The sequence below is a fragment of the Moschus berezovskii genome, chromosome 2 (genome assembly GCF_049115385.1).
Source record: "Moschus berezovskii isolate FMDL1 chromosome 2, NW_MosBer_1.0, whole genome shotgun sequence".
Classification (NCBI taxonomy): Eukaryota; Metazoa; Chordata; class Mammalia; order Artiodactyla; family Moschidae; genus Moschus; species Moschus berezovskii.
Window position 1 is genome coordinate 52,431,002 of NC_142461.1, and position 23,847 is coordinate 52,454,848.

General features: G+C 35.5%; 1 protein-coding gene across 4 annotated transcripts in view; it reads right to left on the minus strand.

The window, feature by feature from the left end:
- SLC39A10 (solute carrier family 39 member 10) overlaps positions 1-23,847 on the minus strand; it is an 84,175-nt gene that overhangs the window by 29,368 nt on the left and 30,960 nt on the right. For all 4 annotated transcript variants that reach the window (XM_055397154.2, XM_055397153.2, XM_055397152.2 and 1 more), the window contains 4 exons: positions 14,411-15,435; positions 12,341-12,548; positions 2,622-2,791; positions 384-572 (listed from right to left, as the gene is read on the minus strand). In XM_055397154.2, the coding sequence (XP_055253129.1) occupies positions 384-572; positions 2,622-2,791; positions 12,341-12,548; positions 14,411-15,424 (1,581 nt within the window). In that variant the 5' untranslated portion in view covers positions 15,425-15,435. The remainder of the gene's footprint in view (positions 1-383; positions 573-2,621; positions 2,792-12,340; positions 12,549-14,410; positions 15,436-23,847) is intronic.

A 23,847-nucleotide genomic window follows, 5' to 3' on the forward strand; every position in this document is an offset into this window, starting at 1 on the left:
CATCCACCAGGCGCCATCTTTATGGGTGCGCCTTTGTCATGTGTCCTTTTTCAGCCATGTGCCCTATATAATTAGACTAGGTTCTGTTTATACATTTTTTGCAATTTTAGTAAGCATAAATTGGCCAATATTTTTCCAGACTATTTAACTAGATAAGAAGCAACACAAAATTAACTGAAACTGGACCTCTATATCTTGATTATAAACGCTAAAAAAATGTAATGACAAAAAAAACCTGGCAAAGATCAGTTTTTCCTCTGAAGACAGTCTATTCAATGATATTTAATACATACCAACACCATGATTAAGAAAAAACACAAGGCCTTCCCAAAAATAAAGGTTTTTGAGTTCTACCTTTCAGAAAACAATTAAAAAATACTTACCCTTTGCTGTTTGTAGTGCTTAAACATTCTAATGCAATGTTCAATGATAAATAATAAGTAAATGCCTCCTAGAGCAACAAGTCCTTTCAATACAGCATCATATTCTTCCAGAAACTTCTTAGATTCGTGTCCATGAGAATGTCCATGCCCATGTGCATGCTGATGACTGTGATCATGTCCGCCCTGAGACTATTAATAATAAGAAAATCTTCTAAACCAGTAATTAAAATGCTACTTTGCAAATATAATCTCCAGAAAAAAAAAATCCCGTTACATCACTTCACTATAAGTAGTCTTCCATTTAATTTAGTTATACTCAGTGGCCTGGAAAGTACTACACTTCATGGTAACGCTAAAACAAAGACCAAAAATTTCAAACAGCTATCGGGGTTAAGATATTAATACCTCCTATAGTGAGAGAATCAATCCAGGAGTAAGAATAGAGGGAATGATGGGTCCTTTGCAAACTGAAGTAAATATGACCCAGATATAGGACTTACTATCTGTAAAACTAAAATAGACTACTTTACCAGCAGGTAACCATTTCTAACTCCCTATAATCTAACTTTATCTTAAGCTAATTTTTATAATATTTTTCTTTTATTAATTATTTCAAAGAAGTAATGAGATGTTATGTCTGCATATACTGTTGAACATGAGCAAGAGTATATACTTCAACATGTGTTTAATTTTCTACATTTTAGATCTTTAGCAAAAATAAATGTGTGTACAGAAACAAAGCTCTTTTAAAACTGCAAAACATGTAAGTTCTATCATATTAATCTTAGAGAATGTAAAAGAGAACTGGTCCTCAGTATTTTCCCTCCTTGTAACATTTATTTACATTCTTTCCTTATTTGCAAGTGGTCAACAGAAGAGGTTTCTAAACCTCTTAAAGAAGATAAGACCTTTACAAAAGGTAATAACTTCATTTAATTAACACTTCTTAAGAAAATAAATAAGTTAAATAGCACTTAAACATTGTTTGCACTTCAACTGTTGGCCCCCGTTCTGAAGCAGACTGTTGCTATGCTTGGTAGGGAGCAAGGGCAGGCAAGGGGTTAAAATAAACGGGAAAATAAGTCAACAGCAAAAAAATGCATATTCACAGTCTTAATATTAAATTTTTAAAAGGCAATGCCATACATTGTTCTAGACACTAGATCAGGAATTCTCAACCAGGAGTGCAGAAGGGAAGAACAGGTGTACACAGCACACAAATACAATACTGTCTCCCAAATACTCCAGAAGGAAAGAGATGAGGACATAAATATTCAAATCTATAATTTTACATTCAGAAAAGAAAAAAGCTCTGTTGTTTTCATAATTTGAAGGACAGACAGTGATACTGGTTCAAACACTCTTAATTGGTGATAAGCCTTTTAAAAGGTTGATAAGCAAGGAAATAGGAGTGTGGTGCATGTGCCTGTACAAGTGCTCAGTCAGTCAGTCATGTCTGACTCTTAGCCCACCAGGCTCCTCTGTCCATGGGTTTTTTAGGCAAGAATACTGGAGTGAGTTGCCATTTCCTCCTCTATGCGGTCTTCCCTACCCAGGGATCGAACCCGTGTCTCTTGCGTCTTCTGCACTGGCAGGTGGATTCTTTACCACTGCACCAGGTGAGAAACCCAGGAGTGTGGACTTATGATCATATCATTAGAAGTGTTCCCAAATGGAAGAACACAAGTGGTACACCAGGTGAAAAGACAAATGGCCCCATGTATAAAGAGCTTAAACACCTAAAATCATTAACTGAAAATGTCTGCCTATTCCTGTTCAAATAAAGATGCCTGTGGAGCACTGGCTATGTGCACAATCATTATAAAATACCATATACATTTCTTCTAATGGCTTTCTTGAAAAACCACAAAGTAAAACACTCACTGATCACTAAATATCCACTTTCAGAACTGCCAATAGAGCATTTTTAAAATTTCAGCTTCACTGAGGTGTGACATATGTAATTTAAGAGAGTGAAAAAGTGCATTGTGATGATCCAGTATGTATATGTTGTGACAAGTGAAGATAAAACTGACACTATTAGTTTTTGCTATTTTAAAATCTAATAAATTCAATTTTAAAAATACTACTTAATTTAAAACTGTACAAATGAAAAAAATACTTCATCCTATAAGCAATAAAACAACAGAAATATTAGATTAGTATGCTACAGCTTGCTAATAAAGAACCCTTTTAGCTGAAATACTATTACTTAGAAAGATTTAAAAGGTTTCTTACATGGGGCAGTAGATGAAGAAGGGCGTCTCCACTCATTGTTCCTACAGCTAGTGCAACAAGGAATGTAAGAAGGAATTTGAAGCATCCTTGGTTAATGATGGGAACCAAGATCACGCCTAGCAAGGAAAGCAGGCTAATGACAGTGATAGAAATGATACCACAAATCCACGCTGTAGGAAGAAAGTAATGATCAATATTAGTATGCCATTATAAACAAAAAAGCTCCAAAGAATAAACATAAGATAATTGAGTCATGGAAGACTGATTATCCTACCCAGACTATGTTTTTTAAGAAACTTTGTTTTTTGGCACTGCTGTGTTTAAAAACAAAACAACTATATTCAAGGTGGTTACCCTGAATACTTAAAAAAAGAATTAAACTCAGCCAAGTTAGAAATAGTATTTTCAGTGGTCCACCTTCTTAGAAACAGGGGCTTAAGATGACTTAAGGCTGTGGTTCACTTATACTATTTAGATTTAAATAAAATTTTGCTAATGTCTAAAGACACAGTCACAGCAATAAAACTGTTTACTTAGAGACTCTAATTATAAAACTTGCCTGTGAGCATTAAAGAATCTAAGTATCCAACACACTATAATCTATGGAAATCTTTCTAATACAAAGTCTAAGAAACTTTTAAATATCAGCTCCAAATAGAAATATACTCAGATAAGACCAAAAAAAGCCTTATTACTGGTTGCTTTATTATATTTCTTATTTTTACAAAGGATAATTCAGTCCTATTTTCCTTTGTTTCATCTTTACCCAGTTACAAATTCCCCTTCCCTCAATTTAGTTTTCTGTACAATTTACTACTTTTAAAATTTCACTATATAGTTTTAACTGGATCAGAACACAGGAGAAATGTTTTCATATGACTTGTAAGAAACAGATGGAATTTTGTGCACATTTCTTTTTCCAGGCTATTCATAAGAAGGTATCACAAATTAATGCCAGAGGTTCAGGAAGTGAGACATTTTCATTTAAAATGAGAGATTACTTTTTTTAATGGCCTAAAGAAATGTTTTAAACTTTAATACTTAGAGAAAATTTCACGGAAGAGTGATACTTTTGAAAAGGTTTAATCGAAAATGGTATTTTCCTAATCAAATCTAACAGGACTATAAATCTGCTGAAAGATTTTATGTCAAGTCTCATGATAAATGAATAAAGGAAAAATGCATTTCTTTATCAAGGTAACTTAAAATTTTCAAAGACAAACAGAAATAAAGGTAGATTAAAAAAAAACTTTAATTGACCTGCTAAATGCTAAACTATCAATAAAACTGTGTTTATTCCTTGGACATTTTAGTCACGCTATCCAATAACCTTAACACTACAGCTAATTCTCATTAGCTAAATTAGTTCTGAATAAAACCATAGGTCATCTGTTATTAATGGAAACACTGTGATTTATCCTATATGTAACAGATAATTACTATGATATAAATACTGGGAAGCTAAAGGGTCAAAAAAGACTGAAACACAGCCAGAGACTGAATACACTGGCTTCCATCCTTCTTAAGGATTTGCGGGCAATAAAGGAACAGAAATTCAGTTCTCAAAGAATCAAGGTCAGGGAAAGATTCATTATAAAGGTAACATCTTGGTTAGTGGATCTAAAAAATAAAGAGATTTCTCCCAACTATGGTTGGGACTACCAGGCACAGAGAACTAGGGTTAAAAACAAACACAAACAAAAAATAACCTGTCGTATAAAGAAAAATATAAGGTCAAACAAGGTTTAAAGACTGACTTCATAATGATGACCAAGTTAAGTTACTTTATTTGTCTGTGCCCCATGTAAAGATTGGAACAATAAAATCAATGGGTTGGAGAGCCTGGTTGGAGAAAAGAGACCGTAAGTATACATGAAGTCAAGGAAGCAATAAAGTTACTGGTCAACTAAACCAAAAAAGGTTTGTCAAAACTACCGCAACTCTCTAGCTCCAATCAAACTACTGAGGGGAAAATAATTTAAAAGGGAGAGAACAAAAGATACAATAACTAAAAGGGTAACACCAAGGCTAATAATGAAAACATTAAACCTGAAGATAAAATGTCTTACATATTAATATACAACTCTCCCTTCCCAAATATATTTTTCCTTAGTTTGTCAATAATCCAATCTAGAGGCAATATATCTCAAAAAGAGCCAATCTAAAAGATACTTTAATCAAGAAATTAAAGAAAAAGAACACAGAATAAAGAGTCTATGAAGGCATAAACATTTTAAAATGTTCTGTGATGATTTACAATCTTAAGTGACTTTTGGTCAATTAGTCAAAACTCAAGTTACCAAATAAATCAAAATTGAATTCGGTGAAAATCAACTGCTAGTATGCTAACAAGTGAGCCAAATACATTGTAGTGTAAGTTGCTCAGTTGTGTCTGACTCTGAGATCCCATGAACTATATATAGCCTATGAGGCTCCCCTGTCAATGGAACTCTCCAGACAAGAATACTGGAGTGGGTTGCCATTTCTTTCTCCAGGGAACATCCCAACACAGGCATCAAACCCAGGTCTCTTGCATTGCAGGCAGATTCTTTACTGTCTGAACCACCAGAGAAGACCAAATACATTATAACTGAAGACCAATCACTAGCAGATTGATACACATATATATTAGACAAGTGTTTACACATGTAATTAAAGGAGAGTCTGTGTGTTAAAGGGTACACAAGTTCATATGTGCACAAATGGGTATATGTCACATATTACACACTCCCAGGTACAGTTTCTCACTTATTAGTGCTGATAATTATATCTCTTTCTCATCCACCTTAGAAAGCAAATCTAAACTAAAAAAGATATCTGAAAGAGAGCAGCTCATTTAATGATTAGAAAATCACTGGTATTTGTGCCGACATCTGAAACTCAGAGAATACAAGAAAACATAATCCCTCAAAAGCAAAAGCCTTACATGAATCAATCCCAGATCACAGCATTGCCCAACTTCCAAGAAGAAACTCAGAAACATGCATGCCTGTATTCATTAGAGCATTATTCACAATAGGCAAGCATACATTGATGAATGAATGAACAAAATGTGGTGCATATATGCCATGGAATATTACTCAACCATAAATAGGAATGAAGTTCTGATACATGCTATAACATAGATGAACCTTAAAAACATTATGCTGAGGGTTTCTCTGGTGGCTCAATGGTTAAGAGTCTGCCTGCCAATGCAGGAGATGTGGGGCTGATTCTGGATCCAGGAGGATCTCACGTGCCACAGAACAACTAAGCCTGTGCACCACAACTATTGAGCCTGTGCTCCACAGACCAGAAGCCAAAACTACTGAGCCCAAGTGCCACAGCTACTGAAGCCCGAGTGCCCTAGAGTCCGTGCTCCACAAGAGAAGCCACCGCAAGCCTGTGCACCGCAACTGTAGAGTAGCTCCCATTCGCCACAGCTAAGAAAAGCTCGAACAGCAATGAAGATCCAGCAAAGCTAAAATAAATCAATAAATTTATAAAAACAAAAATAAAACTAAACAATTTCCTACATTAGGAAAAAAAAACATTATGTTGAGCAATTCATAATAAAGCAGACAAAAAGATAAACATTGTATGATTCCACTTAAATGAACTATCTAGAACAGTCAAATTCAGAGACAAAAGATTAGAGGTTACCGGGGGCTGAGGTTAAGGGGGAATTAATTATTGCTTAATTATTACATAGCTTCTATGTGAAAGTGAAAGTTGCTGTTATGTTCAACTCTTTCCAACCCCATGAACTATACAGTCCATGGAATTCTTTAGGCCAGAATACTGGAGTGAGTAGCCATTCTCTTCTCCAAGGGATCTTCCCAACCCAGGGATCGAACCCAGGTCTCCCACATTGCAAGTGGATTCTTTATTAGCTGAGCCACCAGGGAAGCCCAGCTTCTATCTGTGGTGGTGGTTAAAACAAAAAGTTGTAAAAATAGTGTGATGGTTGCACAACACTGTGAATGTAATAAATGCACAATGGTTAAGACAGCACATTTGATGTTATATATATTTTAGCATAATAAAAATAGATAAAATGGCAAAGTCAAAACCAAACCCAAAGTCCCCTCTTAATCCACTGTTATTTCCAGTAAATCATAGTATTTTCAGAGAATTCTTGGCCAAGTGACTTATTTATCACTTTTGTCTCTCCTGGAATAGCTTCAAATAAAAGGGGAGACAGCTTCATAAAAAAGGATTTATATGAAAAATGAGTATAATTAAACATGAAAATAAGAAGAAATACTAACTTTATTAATCCAAATGGCAATCACTATTTCAAAATTTGATTGAGCTAATTAGGACAGAGGAAGAGGGACAAAAGATTACTACCAAACTTGTAGCTACACAAGATTTTCAGAATATATGCCATTGAAAATACATGTAAGCATAAAGCTAATTAATTTCACATATCTATAACCAATCTAACACAAAGTATTATTTATTTTTGCCAGTGCCAAGAAATAAAAGTTAGAGCCAAATTTCCTATTTCAGATAAATCAGAATTTTTTTAGTTATTTTCTATAGATTACAACTATTCTACCACAACTGTTTCATTAGCAAAATAGTCCTATTATCCCATAAGTTTACGTTATCATACATGTTTTCTTATGCTGATTTCTTATTAATTTTAAATAATAATTTTAGCTTCCTAGCACTAAAACTTTAAGGAGTAGTCATTCTCCTAACAAGTTATAAACATTCTTCAAGGAAAATTACTATTTCTTTGACCTATGAGTAATAAAGTTGTTTTGAATTTACTGTCCTTGAAATACTTTCCCATGCTATTTGCTGCTGCTGCTGCTAAGTCACTTCAGTCGTGTCCGACTCTGTGTGACCCCATAGACAGAAGCCCACCAGGCTCCCCCGTCCCTGGGATTCTCCAGGCAAGAACACTGGAGTGGGTTGCCATTTCCTTCTCCAATCTGTGAAAGTGAAAAGTGAAAGTGAAGTCGCTCAGTCGTGTCCGACCTTTAGCGACCCCATGGACTGCAGCCTACCAGGCTCCTCCATCCATGGGATTTTCTAGGCAAGAGTACTGGAGTGGCTTGCCATTGCCTTCTCCGCCCATGCTATTTAAGTACATATTATTTTCAGAATTAATAACATACACATTTAAAGCTCAAATATCATAATTTCCTAAATGCAAAAAAAGCCAATAAAATTGTTTTGATTTCCAACCAAATTATTTGTCTTTTTTAAATCACAATTTGTTTGGTATAAAGCCAAAAGAAACCCAAAATAACAATAAATGATAAACAATGAAAGAAATCTTGTAAAATTTATACCAACCCAACACTATGCAAACTATTAAGTACAACTAGCAACTGTTTTCTTTATTTGTACCCAGGAAACCGTATGCAATAAAAAACACTAAATGTCTGAAACAAGCTTCACTTATTCTGCAAATTAGGTTGCTTAAAACGTTAAAGGTCTTCAAGCTTAGTTATTCACCAACTCCCTTTCTCATTATCTAGAGAGAAAATGCATTCTTTTAAAAAGAAGCGCTCATCTGTGGAAACTTTCTAATTAACTTGGTTCAAAGCATGTGCAAGATGGCAATTTTCTACACTGTTTCAGCATTTTAATTGGTGGAAAATGCTTAGCAGTCTATTCACAACCCCCCCTTGGTAATTAAGCTAGGGTCAACTCTATGACTAAATGAGCCAATCTTGAGAAACAAATGATTTCTAACATACACAGTATATAGCATATTTGGTTTACAGCAGTCTTTGAACAGTTAATGAGGTAGTAGCTGTGTCACTATGGGAGATTTATACAGAACAAGTTAACCTTCTTAAATGGTGCAGCAGTCATTAAAAATAATTACTAGCAGGGCATTCTAACAATTATTAACATCTATCAGGACATAATTAATTCAAGTTTCATTTCTGACAATGCTAATAACCACCTGCAAACAACTAATCAATATTCACTATTAGTACTGTACTTGTTTTCAAAGCAAGTACACTTTTCGCTAAGGTTTTTTGGATTAAATAAAGTGCAATTTTCAATATTACTACAGTAAAGCATCTGTCAACAGTTTTGTTAAAATATGTAGATTGTATCAATACTATGACATAGACAACTGTAAGTCATAACCCACAGCTAATGTGAAAATAGTTTTTTAAGAAACTGTAAAAATAGAAAAGGCTATTAGTTTTAACTCTAGATGCCTCAATCTTTTCAGCCTCCATTTTCCCCCTGTAAAGAACAAATTAATTTTATTTTTAATTAAGATAAATAATCTTAGACCTAGCACACACTTTTACTCCTGCCAGTGAGAATTTTTAAGTGCCTGAGAGAGACACTGGCTCTCAAGGTGTTTAGTTATCTACAAAGATCAATGAGCATGAACCCAGAAAGAGGACATATTTTGTATATCCAAAGATCATTTTTCAAGTCTAGTGTGTGGACTCACTTTCTCTGCCCTTTCAGATCTTATCAGACTGAACCCACCTTGTCTACTAGAAGTCTATTCTTAGATTTTTTTTTTTTAATGACTAATCTATACTTAAAGTAATACTTACATCAATATTTACCTGTACCACTTTCCTGTCTACATCTGCTTTATCTGTCAAAACACTCAACTCTCCTTATCTCCCTGTCACTTACATTCTGGCCAAGCGCACTTAAGAGCTTTTTCAGCAGGAAGCAGCAGAGCATAGCACAGGGAAAGAGCACAGTGGTTACATTACAGGCTTTAAATGGAAAATACTCTAGTTCCTATCACAGCTCTGTTAGGTGATTTGGGCATGTTACTTAACTTCTCAAACTCCTTTCCTCAGTAAAGAGAAGCAAAGAAAAATGTCTAGCTCATGGGAATAACAAATTAAACTCTTGTAAAAGTGGTGTTTAAAATAGCACATGGTAATAAGGTTCTAATAAATATAGGCTATTATGATTAATTTATCCATTCTGAGGTTATTATTTTCCTATTGCAAAGAAATTAACCAAGAATATGTAGGAACCTAAGAGACTTAGTTACGTATTGAGAGCATTTCTTTTATGTGTAACTCTTTTAAGCATTAAGGAATGTCTCTATCTCAAACAGAACTCTTATACTAGAACACAATATTCATAAACATTATCGTCTACCTTATTGCTCTACTGCTCTACACTATGGAAACTTTTTAAATGCTGCCCTTTCAATCTTTTATCTATTTTATCAAAATTGTTTTTTTCAGCTCATATCATACACATAAATTTAGTCATTTAATTACTATTCAATTGGTACAGAATCTCCCTGTGACACAGGAGACCCCAGTTCAATTCCTAGGTTGGGAAGATCTGCTGGAGAAGGGACAGGCTACCTACTCCAGTATTCCTGGGCTTCCCTGGTGGCTCAGCTGGTAAAGAATCTGCCTGCAATGTGGGAGACTTCAGTTTGATCCAAGGTTGGGAAGATCCCCTGGAGAAGGGAAAGGCTACCCACTCCAGTATTCTGGCCTGGAGAGTTCCATGGACTATACAGTCTATGGGGTTGCAAAGAGTTGGACATGACTGAGTGACTTTCATTTCAATACTACTATATCTTAGGCATTTCAACCAGAAGTGCATTCAACATGATTTTGCACATATGAAGTTCATGAAATACCACTCATTCTTCTTGAGAACACTGTATTATCAATGTACACTAGGCTGACTTACAAATGTTCTTTCTAGGTTAGAAACAAAAGTTTATAGACTAATATTAAGCAATTTATTCATTCAATCAATATATGAGTGTCTACTTTTTGTCCAAAGTACCTTTTATCTTAGGCACTAGTGATGCTCAGATGAAAGACCCAGTCACTTCCTTTAAGCAACTGAAGGCAAACAAAAAGATAACTAATCCAATTATTAAGATCCCTGAACTCTGTACCATGATGGCAATATCCAGAGGGTGTCAAGGTAGGGGACTTAATTAAACCTAGTACAGTCAGTTAAGTTATTCCAGGGAGACCAATCATTGAGGAATCACGGTGGTCAGCCAAGCAGAGATGCTTACAAAGTAAAAAGGCAGAGAAGAATCAAGGAAAACAAGCATAATCTATTATGGGTTTGTTAAAATTAGAGGTAAGAGAGAAGAAATGAATGGTGGAAAATTGTGACAGTAAGTAGACATGGATCATATTCTGAAAAGCATGATTGGGGGGTAAAAACAAACATAGACTTTGAACAATATAGCATAATGCAGTATTCTAAAATAAAACAGGAAAAATATACCTAGCACATCACATCAAATCCATGTCATTATAGCTATGACTACTTACAATATTAAAAAATGTAAAGAAAAATACTAGAGATCTAATGAAAATGTTAAGTAGCATTAACAATATATGGTAAAAATCACACAGGGGATATCAGAATTTCCTAAATTTGGAAAATAGTGCAGTGATTAACCTCAGACTTGGTGGGTTTTATCATTTATTAGTTCTGGGAACTGTGGGCAAGTTACTAACTTTTCTATACCTTACCTTACTTATTACCCGTAAAAACAAGAATCATATAATAGCTTCCTCAAATGATTCAATTAGTATTAAAATTTAGTGAAGAGAAGTATGTAAAACACTTTGCACATATGAATACCAAAATTATTCAGCTTCCCAGAACTGAATTCTACCACTATCACTCACTAGTTTTGAGACCTTGGGAAATTTTTTAGGGTAACATTCTCTACTTCATAGGACTGTTACAAGGAGTAAATGAACTGAGTATAAAACAGTGCCTACAATACATGTTTGGAAATAAATAAAAGTCCATGTATTAAATAAATACTGGCTATCACTAAAAAGAAAAATCTATGTCAGAGTGTCCAAATAAATCTAGCTTAAGTGCTAAGCATGACCTATGAGGGGAACAGAAACACAGACAGGGAAAGTTATGGAGTTGTTTCAACAACTCAGTAAAGAACCAAGGAGGACATGAACTAGAGTTATGACAGAGTGGAGAGTACTGGAAAATACTTAAGACTCAACCGGACTCAACAACTGATTATACAAGTCAAACTAGGAAATGTAAACAGAAACCACAGATAGAGGAAAAACACCAAAGATTTTCAGATTTTATGAAAAAAATAAATTGGAATGACATTCGGGATTCAATAAGAGGTACAAATTTCCTATGGAATAGAAGTTTCAGAAGGAAGTACCTGTAAACATCAAGGTGGAGCAATCTAGCCAAATGGATATGATGAAAAAGTACAAAGAGAGAAGTTTAAAAATAGTTCTGAGTTTACTCATTTGGTTTTACTCTCTAAGTGCCCATGATGAAGTTCATGTGCCAATCACTGGCATTCTGAGACATTCCTAGAGTTTAACCACACTAGCTTCCCTTTTCACATCCTTAAAAATTTTGTAATCTTGGCTTTTCACTAGAGCCCCTCATCTTGCTAAATACTAAGTAATTATAACATAATGTAACTTTAATTAACGGCCCCCTTATTAACATTTGCCCATAAAGAAGAATCTATTTATGAAAAACCTGCATTTCCTTTCCAATCTTTTAGTTCTCTGTCCACAACAAAATGTTCCTATATAGTGCCAGAAGTGATGAGTAAACTGTCTTATGCCTGTCTTCCTCCGATCTTTTCTAAACACACATACTTAAACATGATTAAAATATAATGAAAGACATAAAAATAAGGCAATCATTTGGAATTGCTTTCTGATTCCAACTATATTTTTTAAAAAGTACAGAGAGCTCTTTTGAGGAGAAAGAACTTAAATCTTTCTTACCTGATGCCCCTATATTGGCCTTATCTTCAGGAACCTGATTTTTATCCTTATTTAAATCTTCAACTAAAAGTTTGTCAAAATGCTCAATACAAAGTCGGCTGTCAATTTGATATAACAAAGCAGGGCAAAGATATGTAAATAGATCAGATGAGATTGGAGAGTTGGCACGATGACCATGGTATTTTAACAACTGAGTGACGTTCAAACACTGCAAGAAAATTGATAAAACAAATTAAGAGTACTTTATGAAGATTAGGCAGAAAAAGTACTATATAGTAAAATATATGCTAAATATAATTTTAAAATAATCTGTAATATAAATATCTAGTACAAAGAATGATTTTTAATAGGAATTTATGATAGGAAAAAATTCAACCTGATTACCCAAAACTTGTTATGGATTTTAACCATTTTCCACTGCAACATATAAAAGATAATGACTTTCTGCCATTAATAAGAATGATTTAGAACTATATTCCCAAGATCCTGAAGGAGTGAAGAAAAAAAATCACTTCCCTAGTCAAACTGCAATCATCAGTTGCTCAAGATTCTAATTTGGTGAAACTGTTAGACTTAAGAGTACTTTAGTAACTTTATATTAAAATATAAAAAGATACAGACATTTTTACTACCTAAGGAACCCCAAAGAATATTGTATAGTGAAATTCTATCCCAGTGCTAAAACTGCAAGATTAAAAAACAAAGCTTTATCCACTAAAACTTTTTAAGTACAAAGTATAACAAAACTAAGAAGGAAAACAAATAACAAAAAAAATCTGGACCCATTACTAAACAAATATCTAAAACTAAGGGAATGGAGTATCTCTTTTCCACATATATGCACTCTGGTTGCATGCTTGCTTATTGTATCTTTAATGCAAAAACACAAAATCAAAATATACAAACAAACAAACGATTTTTCTCAGGTCAAATCTTTACATGAGGTACTACTACCCTATCTAATGCATAGACCATTTCCAGAAATCTTGAAAAAATCCCCATTAAGCATCAGGCCTATGAGGATACAAAATAATAAGACTGATGATCCAGACCCCACAAGTAGAATCCAAAGAGTAAACACTAATGTTTAGTTATGATAATGTCTAGTTATTATCAACAAGAGACTCGAGGATATTACCCATAGTAATAAATTAACAATTTCTTTAAAAATACACTAAGATTTTAAAATTTGCTGAAAACCAAATATCTAGTGATTTGTCTAGTTAAGAAACAAAGATATTTACTTAGATGTAAAACACATTTCAGTAATAAGAGACCAAAACAAAGGTTGAGGTCATTTTCCACAATAGATGCTGCTGCTTTTTATATATCTGAACAATAATAAATTTAACAGCTTTTCCTAAACTTTAATGAGAGCTAAATATAAGAATAAGGGTATTGATAAACTTAATGAAATAAAAATGTTTTTAAGGTGATTAGCTGTTTAAAAATCAAGAAGTAACAAATCACATGTGAAAGTATTCAAAGGAGAACAAAAATTTAGAAGAAGAGAACCATCCCATTGCTATTGGCATTTCTCATTATTATATCTTTTTGCATTCACTGTTCATAATATGAGCATGTAGGTCCTGTGATAAAGTGACAGAGAAAACAAACCTACTACATGTGCAAAATACCTGACTTTGGAGCTAGATCAGTGACTGGGAATCACTCTGTAGTTAATTCAATAAGTTAATTATTATGAAAAAGAAACTGTCTAAACAAAAAAAAGGACTTCAATTTTCAAGCATCTAGAAACTGGTTAACAGTAACAACATATAAGCTAACTTGGAGAGTCAAAGTAAGTCTTAAGCAAGAAAGTAAAATAAGGAATAAAATATTTTCTGACAACCTTTAAACATTTAGAACTGAAGGAACCCAAATGTGACAACAAACAATGCAAGTAAAAATGCAGATAAAAATCTTTAATCTGATTTTTATCCCTTAACATATTTTGTAACTGGAAACAAGTTTGAATACGATCTTCTATTCCTCTGCTACTTTTCTTTTTACCTAAGGGTACTTCAAAATCATCTGAGAATTACAGAGCAATTACCTTATTCTGCTTACCTCATGTTGACGATCATCTTCATTATGATCTTTGTGACTAGCAGCTGAATAAATTGCACTTTTTTTAACATGTGGTGCTTCTCGCTTTCTAGTATGTCGAAGTTCACCTTCAATATCAGGATCAAGATCTTGGTGTCCATGACCAGGATCATGACCATTATGTTCTGGAAGACGTACATGAGAATGACCTGGGTTATGTACACGATCAGGTTTGTGGACCCGATTATGTTCATACTGTTCACCCTGATCATGGTTAGAGGGAAAACCTGGTGTAATAACCCCAGAATTTTCATTACTTTTCTTCTCTTTTCTCTTCCTCTTTCCTTTTGGTAGCTTACTTTCAGATTGCTCCTGTGTTTTATTGGTCTCTGTTGAAGGTTCATGGCTAGGCTCCCCATGCTCACTGTGAGTAATGGAATCATTAGGAAAATGGCGAGTAGTGTTATGATCAAGGTGATGACGCAAACAGTGGTGATGACATAAGCGATGACTGCGGTCATGCATATGTTTATCATCAGATTTGACAGACACTTCAATTGTCTCTTTCTCTGGATCACACTTACGGTTTCTTTTTGCTGATACACTGGTCACAGTTTGATTTTCTGAATTTAAATGACTATGGGAATGCTGGTGGTTATGTGAGTGAAAATGCTTTCCCTCTTGAACTGCCAAAATATCTAAGTGAGAAACATGATCGTGGCCAAGATCCTCATGATTAATCTCAACTACTTTTATCTCTCCAAGGCCCAAGTTTGTTAAAAGTTTCTCCAGACCAAAAAAGGATAATCTTCCATTTTCACCATAACGGTCAAAAAGTTTTTCAATGTAATATTTTTTTTCATTTTCAGCATCCAGCACTGAAAATTCGCTTGACTCCGATTCTGTCATTCCACGATGGTGTCTGTGATGCTCTTCAGAACCATGGTCATGTTCTTCATGGCAATGGTTGCAATGATGGAAAATAAATGTCAGCAAACAAATGAGGCAAAATTTTGTGTGCATATGTACCTTCATTTCTATTTTTCCTAAAGGGAAAGAAAAACAAGCATTAGTTTATACTTATGCACATTAAAAATAAACAAAGCTTTTTAGTAGCTGCCAATTTACTAGGTAAATGTTTTACCTCATTTCTTTGATTATGAATTGTCCTTTCCTTCTTTAATCCCCTATAAAAATAGCCACTTTTAACTTATCAGAATATTGTATAGCCCTTCAAATTAATACAAGTTTGCTTAAAACTCACTTGCAAGATTACTGACTCCCTGTTAAGCACAATACTTTATAGTTTATGTACATTTATACAAGAAATGTTGGCTTCCTTCCTATTTGATCCTTTACAAAAAAGTTTATTGGTTTCTGTTCTTGAGATCCTGACCAGTACAATAATGCAGTAAGATGAAATACAATAAAAAATGTGTAAGAATCGGAAATGAAACTGTCATTATTCACAAATGGCAGGACTGGATATGCAGAAAGTACAAAAGAAACTGTAAGAATTAGTAAGTTAATTTAGTACAATTGCTAGACCTAAGGACAATTAACTGTATTTCTCTATACCAGCAATAATTAGAATATGAAATTAGAAAGTTTATAATTTATAGCAGCAAATAGCTAGAAATAAAATTAACAAAAGATGTGTAAGACTTTTTCATAAAAAAAGGATAACATATTAATGAGAGAAGTGAAGGACCTGAATAAATGGATGGCTTTATCATGTTCAAAATTGGATGTTATAGAGATCCAATGTAATGCCCAAATAAAATTCCAAAAGTTATTTTATGAAAACTGATGAGGTATTTTTTAAATTTTTATCTATTTATTTTTGGTTGCCCTAGATCTTCATAGCTGTGCACAGGTTTTCCCGAGTTGTGGAAAGCGGGGTCTACTCTCTAGCTGTGGTGTACATGCTTCTCATTGCAGTGGCTTCTTGTGTTGCAGAGCACAGGCTTGAGGGCACATGAGCTTCAGTAGTTGCAGCCTTTGGGCTCCAGAGCACAGGCTCAATAGTGGTGCCACATGGGCTTAGCTGCTCTGTGGCATGTGGAATCTTCCCAGACCAGTACCTAACCCATGTTTCCTGCATTGGAAGGCAGATTCTTTACTTCTGAGCCACCAAGGAAGCCCCTTGATGAGGTATTTTTAATGTTTATATGGAAACAGAAAGGGCCAACAAACAAGACATTCTGTCTACCAGTTACTAAAGATAGTGTGGATATTTGGTGTAAGAACAAACAGTGTAGTATGAAAACAGAAAAATTCTCTTTTCCTTGGAGCTTAGTCAACTAGATATCCATATAGAAGAAAACTTGACTCCTACCTCACACAGTATGTAAACATCAATTATAGATGGATTGTAAATGTAAATCTAAAACAGTAAATTTTAGAGTAATAAAGGGTTCAAAACTGTACTGCCCAATACGGTACGTTAAAAAAATTACTAAGAAGCACCTTGGCCTCAGGCTTAGTTTGCTCTTAAACAGACAAAAAAAGTATTTTATTAGTTTTATATGGTGATATCACTAGTTAACACAATGTAGCTTTTTACAAATATCCATAAATACTTTAAATTTGGTTAACATGTAATTACATTACATAGCTTTCAAAAAGAACCCATAAGCAGCAAGTTAATTTCATATAGTCCAAAACTTTAGCAGACTGTCATTGAATTGAGCGCTATTCATTATTTTTGGAAGTAGACACATGCAGCTACTTAAATTTAAACTAACAAGTTAAATACAGGATTTCCCTGGTGGTACACTGGATAAGAATCCGTCTGCCAATGCAGGAGACATGGGTTCGATCTCTGGTCCCAGAGAATTCCACATGCTGAGGAGAAACTAAGCCCATGCGCCACCAACTACTCAGCCCGTGTGATCTAAAACCCATGAGTCATAACTACTGAGCCCACATGCTGGAACTACTGAAGCCCATGCTTTTGGAGCCTGTGCTAAAGAGAAGCCAAGACAACGAGAAGCCTGTGTAGAGAGCAGCCCCTGCTCTCTGCAACTATAGAAAAGTCCAACCACAGCAATTAAGACTCAGTGCAACCAAAAATAAAAATTAATTAACTTTAAATAAACAGCTTCTTGGGAGATCCCTGGCAGTCCAGTGGTTACAACTCGGTGCATTTGCTGCAGTGGCTCATGTTCAATCCCTAGTTGGGGAATTAAGAACCCATAAATCACATGGTGCAGCCCCCCAAAAATAAAATAAAATCTGCTTCTCAATCATGCAGGTACATTTTAAATATTCAACACTCATACATGGCTCATGGCTCTCACACTAAACACAGATCATGTCCATCATCACAGAAAGTTCTCCTAGAGAGCATATTTCCAGAATATGGAAGTAAGTGAGTCATTCAAGCAATCTTAAAGTTTTCTAGAATAAACAGGTCAAAGTCATTTTCATCCTGTATTTTATTTAACCCACTATATCCAAAATATTATCATTTCAACATGCAACCAATGTAAAATTTATTAATGAAATTTATAACATTTTTTAATACTATGCCTTTGAAATCTGGCATTTATTTTATACATCAGTTCAGTCGCTCAGTGGAGAAGGAAATGGCAACCCACTCCAGTGTTCTTGCCTGGAGAATCCCAGGGACGGGGGAGCCTGGTGGGCTTCCGTCTATGGGGTCACACAGAGTCGGACACAACTGAAGTGACTTAGCAGCAGCAGCAGCAGTCGCTCAGTTGTGCTGACTCTTTGAGACCCAATGGACTGCAGCACACCAGGCCTCCCTGGGTAGCGATCACCAACTCCTGGAGCTTGCTCAAACTCATGTCCATCAAGGCGGTGATGCCATCCAACTATCTCATCCTCTGTCATCGCCTTCTCTTCCTGCCTTCAATCTTTCCCAGCCATCAGGGTCTTTTCTAATGAGTCAGTTCTTCCCATCAGGTGGAAAGAGTATTGGAGTTTCAGCTTAAGCATCAGTTCTTCCAATGAATATTCAGGACTGATTTCCTTGAAGATGGACTGGTTTGATCTCCTTGCAGTCCAAGAGACTCTCAAGAGTCTTCACCAACACCACAGTTCAAAAGCATCAATTCTTCAGCACTCAGCTTTCTTTATAGTCCAACTCTCACATCCATACACAACTACAGGAAAAACCAGTTTTAACTAGACAGACCTTTGTCAGCAAAGTAATGTCTCTGCTTTTTAATATGCTGTCTAGGTTGGTCATAGTTTTCCTTCCAAGGAGCAAATGTCTTTTAATTTCATGGCTGCAGTCACCATCTTCAGTGATTTTGGAGCCAAAGAAAATAAAGTCTGTCATTGTTTCCATTGTTTCCCCATCTATTTGCCATGAAGTGATGGGACCTGATGCGACGATCCTAGTTTTCTGAATGTTGAGTTTTAAGCCAACTTTTTCACTCTCCTCTTTCACTTTCATCAAGAGGCTCTTTAGTTCTTCTTCGCTTTCTGCCATAAGGGGGGTGTCATCTGCATATCTGAGGTTACTGATATTTCTCCCGGCAGTCTTGATTCCAGCTTGTGCTTCATCCACCCCAGCATTTCACATGATGTACTCTGTATGTAAGTTAAATAAGCAGGGTGACAGTATACATCCTTAACATACTCCTTTCCAGATTTGGATCCAGTCTGTTATTCCATGTCCCGTTCTAACTGTTGCTTCTTGATATTCCTACAGGTTTCTCAGGAGGAAGGTAAGGTGATCTGGTATTTCCATCTCTTGAAGAATTTTCCAGTTTGTTGCGACCCACACAGTCAAAGCCTTTGGCATAGTCAATAAAGTAAAAGTAGATGTTTTTCTTGAACTCTCTTGCTTTTCCAATGATCCAACTGATGTTGGCCATTTGATCTCTGGTTCCTCTGGCCTTTTCTAAATCCACCTTGAACATCTGGAAGTTCACAGTTCATGTACTGTTGAAGCCTGGGTTAGATAACTTTGAGCATTTCTGTGCTAGCATGTGAGATGAGTGCAATTGTGTGGTAGTTTGCACATTCTTTTGTATTGACTTTCTTTGGGACTGGAATGAAAAGAGACTTTTTACAGTCCTTTGGCCACTGCTGAGTGGCATAGTGACTGCAGCACTTTCACAGCATCATCATTTAGAACTTGAAATAGCTCAACTGGATTTCTATCACCTCCACCATCTTTGTTCGTGGTGATGCTTCCTAAGGCCCACTTGACCTCACATATCCTAGAGCCAGGATATCTGGCTCTAGGTGAGTGATCACACCACTGTGGTTATCTGGGTATGAAGATTTATTTTCTGTAGTTCTTCTGTGTATTCTTGCCACCTTTGCTTAATATTTTCTGCTTCTGTTAGGTCCATTTCTTTTCGATCCTTTATTGAGCCCATCTTTGCATGAAATGTTTCCTTGTATCTCTAATTTTCTTGAAGAGATCTCTAGTCTTTCCCATTCTGTTGTTTTCCTCTATTTCTTTGCACTGATCACTGAGGAAGGCTTTCTTATCTCTCCTTGCTATTTTTTGGAACTCTGCATTCAAATGGGTACATCTTTCCTTTTCTCCTTTGCCTTTGACTTCTCTTCTTTGCACAGCTATTTGTAAGGCCTCCTCGGACAACCATTTTGCCATTTTCCATTTCTTTTCTTGGAGATGGTCTTGATCACTGCCTCCTGTACAATGTCACGAACCTACATCCATAGTTCTTCACACACTCTTTCAGATCTAATCCCTTGAATCTATTTGTCACATCCACTGTATAATCATAAGGGATCTGATTTAGGCCATACATGAATGGTCTAGTGGTTTTCTCTACTTTCTGCAATTTAACTCTGAATTTGACAATAAGGAGTTCATGATCTGAGCCACAGTCAGCTCCTGGTCTTTTTTTTGCTGACTGTATAGAACTTCTCCACCTTTGGCTGCAAAGAACAGAATCAACCTGATTTTGGTATTGACCATCTGGTGATGGTCCAAGTATACAGTTGTCTCTTGTGTTATTGGCAGAGGATTTTGCTATGACCAGTGCATTCTCTTGGCAAAACTCTGTTAGCCTTTGCCCTGCTTCATTTTATACTCCAAGGTCAAATTTGCCTGTTACTCCAGCCATCTTTTGACTTCTTACTTTTGCATTCCAGTGCCCTATAATGAAAAGGACATCTTTTTTGTGTGTTAGTTCTAGAAGGTCTTGTAGGTCTTCATATGACTATTCAACTTCAGCTTCTTTAGCATTACTGGTCAGGGCATAGACCTGGATTACTGTGACACTGAATGGTTCGTCTTGGAAATGAACAGAGATCCTCTGTTGTTTTGAGACTGCACTCAGGAATTGCATTTTGGATTCTTTTATTGACTATAATAATTCCATTTCTCCTAAGGGATTCTTGCCCACAATAGTAGATATAACAGTCATCTGAGTTAACTTCGCCCATTCCAGTTCATTTTAGTTCACTGATTCCTTAAATGTTGATGTTCACTCTTGCCATCTTCTGTTTGACCACTTCCAATTTACCTTGATACACATGGACCTAACATTCCAGGTTCCAGTGCAATATTGTCCTTTACCTCCATCACCAGTCACATCCACAACAGGGCATTGTTGTTGCTTTGGCTCTGTCTCTTCATTCTTTCTGGAGTTAGTTTTCCACTCCTCCTGTAGCATATTGGGCACCTATTGACCTGGGGAGTTCATCTTATACTTACAAAACTTTTTTTAAAAAATGTATCCATTTTTAATTAAGGATAATTGTTTTACAATATTGTGTTGGTTTCGGCCATACAGTAACATGCATAAGCCATAAGTTAACATATGTCCCCTTCCTCTTTAACCTCCCTCCCACTTCCCATTGCTCTAGGTTGTCACAGAGGCCCAGTCTGAGTTCCCTGCGTCATACAGCAAATTTCGAGATGGCAGGGCACAGGTTTCCATGCTGCTCTCTCCATTTGTCCCACCCTCTTCTTCCCAGCATGGTGTCTACAAGTCTGTGCTCTATGTCTGTGTCTTCACTGCTGACCTGCAAATAGGTTCATCTGTACCATTTTTCTAGGTTCCATATATATGCACTGATATACAGTATTTTTCTCTGACTTCACTCTGCATAATAGGCTCTAGGTTTATCCACTTCATTAGAACTGACTCAAATGCATTCCTTTCTATCACTGAGTAATGTTCCATTGTGTATACAAATCTCAGCTTCTTTATCCATTCATCTGCCAATGGACCTCTAGGTTGCTTCCATGTCCTATTTATTGTGAACAGTGCCGCAATGAGCACTGAGATACATGTGTCTTTTTCAATTTCAGTTTTCTCAGGGTATACACCTAATATTGGAATTGCTGGGTCACATGGTAGTTTTATTTCTAGTTTAAGAAATCGCCCTACTGTCTTCCATAGTGGCTGTTATCAATTTACATTCTCACCAACAGTGCAAGAGGGTTCCCTTTTCTCCACACCCTCTCCAGCATTTATTGTTTGTAGATTTTTTGATGATGGCAATTCTGACCCAGGCGAGGTGATTTCTCATTGTAGTTTTGATCTGCATTTCTTTAATAATGAGTGACGTTGAGCATCTTTTCATGTGTATATTACCCATCTGTATGTCTTCTTTGGAGAAACGTTTGTTTAGGTATTCTGTCCACTTTTGGATTGAGTTGTTTTTCTGGTATAGAGTTGCATGAGTTTCCGACATATTTTAGAAATCAATCATTTGTCAATTGTTTCGTTTATTTTTTTCCCATTCTGAGGGTTGTTTTTCACCTTGTTTATAGTTTCTTTTGCTGTGCAAAAGCTTTTAAGTTTAATTAGGTTCCATTTGTTTAGCTTTGTTTTTTTATTTCCACTACTCTAGGAGCTGACTCTAGGATTAGTCATAGAGGATCTTGCTGTGATTTATGTCGTAGAGTGTTCTGCCTATGTTTTCCTCTAAGAACTCTGTAGTTTCTAGTCTTACATTTAGTTCTTCAATCCATTTTGAGTTTATCTTTGTGTATGGTGTTAGGAAGTGTTCTAATTTCATTCTTTTACATAGAGCTGTCCAGTTTTCCCACCACTACTTATTGAAGAGACTATCTTTTCTCCATTGTATATTCTTGCCTCTTTTGTCAAAGACAAATCCACACACCTATGGGCCCCCTATCTCTGGGCTATCTTGTTCCATTGGTCTATAGTTCTGTTTTTATGCCAGTACCATACTGTCTTGATGATTGTAGCTTTATAGTATAGTCTGAAGTCAGGACAGTTGATTCTTCCAGTTCCATTCTTCTTTCTCAAGATTGCCTTGGCCATTCGAGGTCTTCTGTATTTCCATACAAATTGAGAAAGTTTTTGTTCTAGTTCTGTGAAAAATGCCATTGGTAATTTGATAGGGATTGTACTGAATCTGTAGATTGCATTCAGCAGTAGAGTCATTTTCACAATATTGATTCTTCCAACCCAGGACCATGGAATATCTCTCCATCTCTTTATATCATCTTTGATTTCTTGCATCAGTGTCATAGTTTCCTGTATACAGCTTTTTTTGTCTCTTTAGGTAGGTTTATTCCTACATATTTTATTATTTTTATTGCAATGGTAAATGGGATTGATTTGTTAATCTCTGATTTTTCATTGTTAGTGCATAGGAATGCAAGTGATTTCTGTGTATTGATTTTGTATCCTGTGATTTTACTAAATTCACTGATTAGCTCTAGTAAATTTTTGGATATACTATCTTTAGGGTTTTCTTTGTATAATATCATGTCATCTGCAGTGAGAACTTTACTTCTTTTCTGATCTGGACTCCTTTTATTTCCTTTTCTACTCTGCCATAGCTAAGACTTCCAAAAATATGCTGAATAATACTGGCAAGAGTGGGCACTCTTGTCTTATTCCTGATCTTGGAGAGAATGCTTTCGGTTTTTCACCATTGAAAATAATGTTTGCTGTGGGTTTTATCATATACGGCCTTTACTATTTTGAGGTAGGTTCCTTCTATGCCCATTTTTTGAAGTTTTTTTTTTTTTATCATAAATGGGTGCTGAATTTTGTCAAAGGCTTTTGTGAAATCTATTGAGATTATCATATGGTTTTTATCTTTCAACTTGTTAGTATGGTGTATCACATTGATCGATTTGCATATATTGAAGAATCTTTGCATCCCTGGTATGACCCCAACTTGATCATGGTATATGATATTTTTAATGTGCTGCTGAATTCTGTTTGCTAGAATTTTGTTGACGATTTTTGCATCTATGTTCACCAGTGATATTGGCCTGCAATTTTCTTTTTTTGTGATAGCTTTATCTGTTTTTGGTATCAGGGTGACGGTGGCCTTGTAGAATGAGTTTCGAAGTGTTCCTTCTTCTGTGATTTTCTGAAATCTTCAGAAGTATAGGCATGAGTTCTTCTCTACATATTTGACAGCATTCACCTGTGAAGCAATCTGACCCTGGGCTTTTGTTTTATCGGAGATTTTTGATCATAGTTTAGATTTCAGTTCTTGTGATTAGGTTG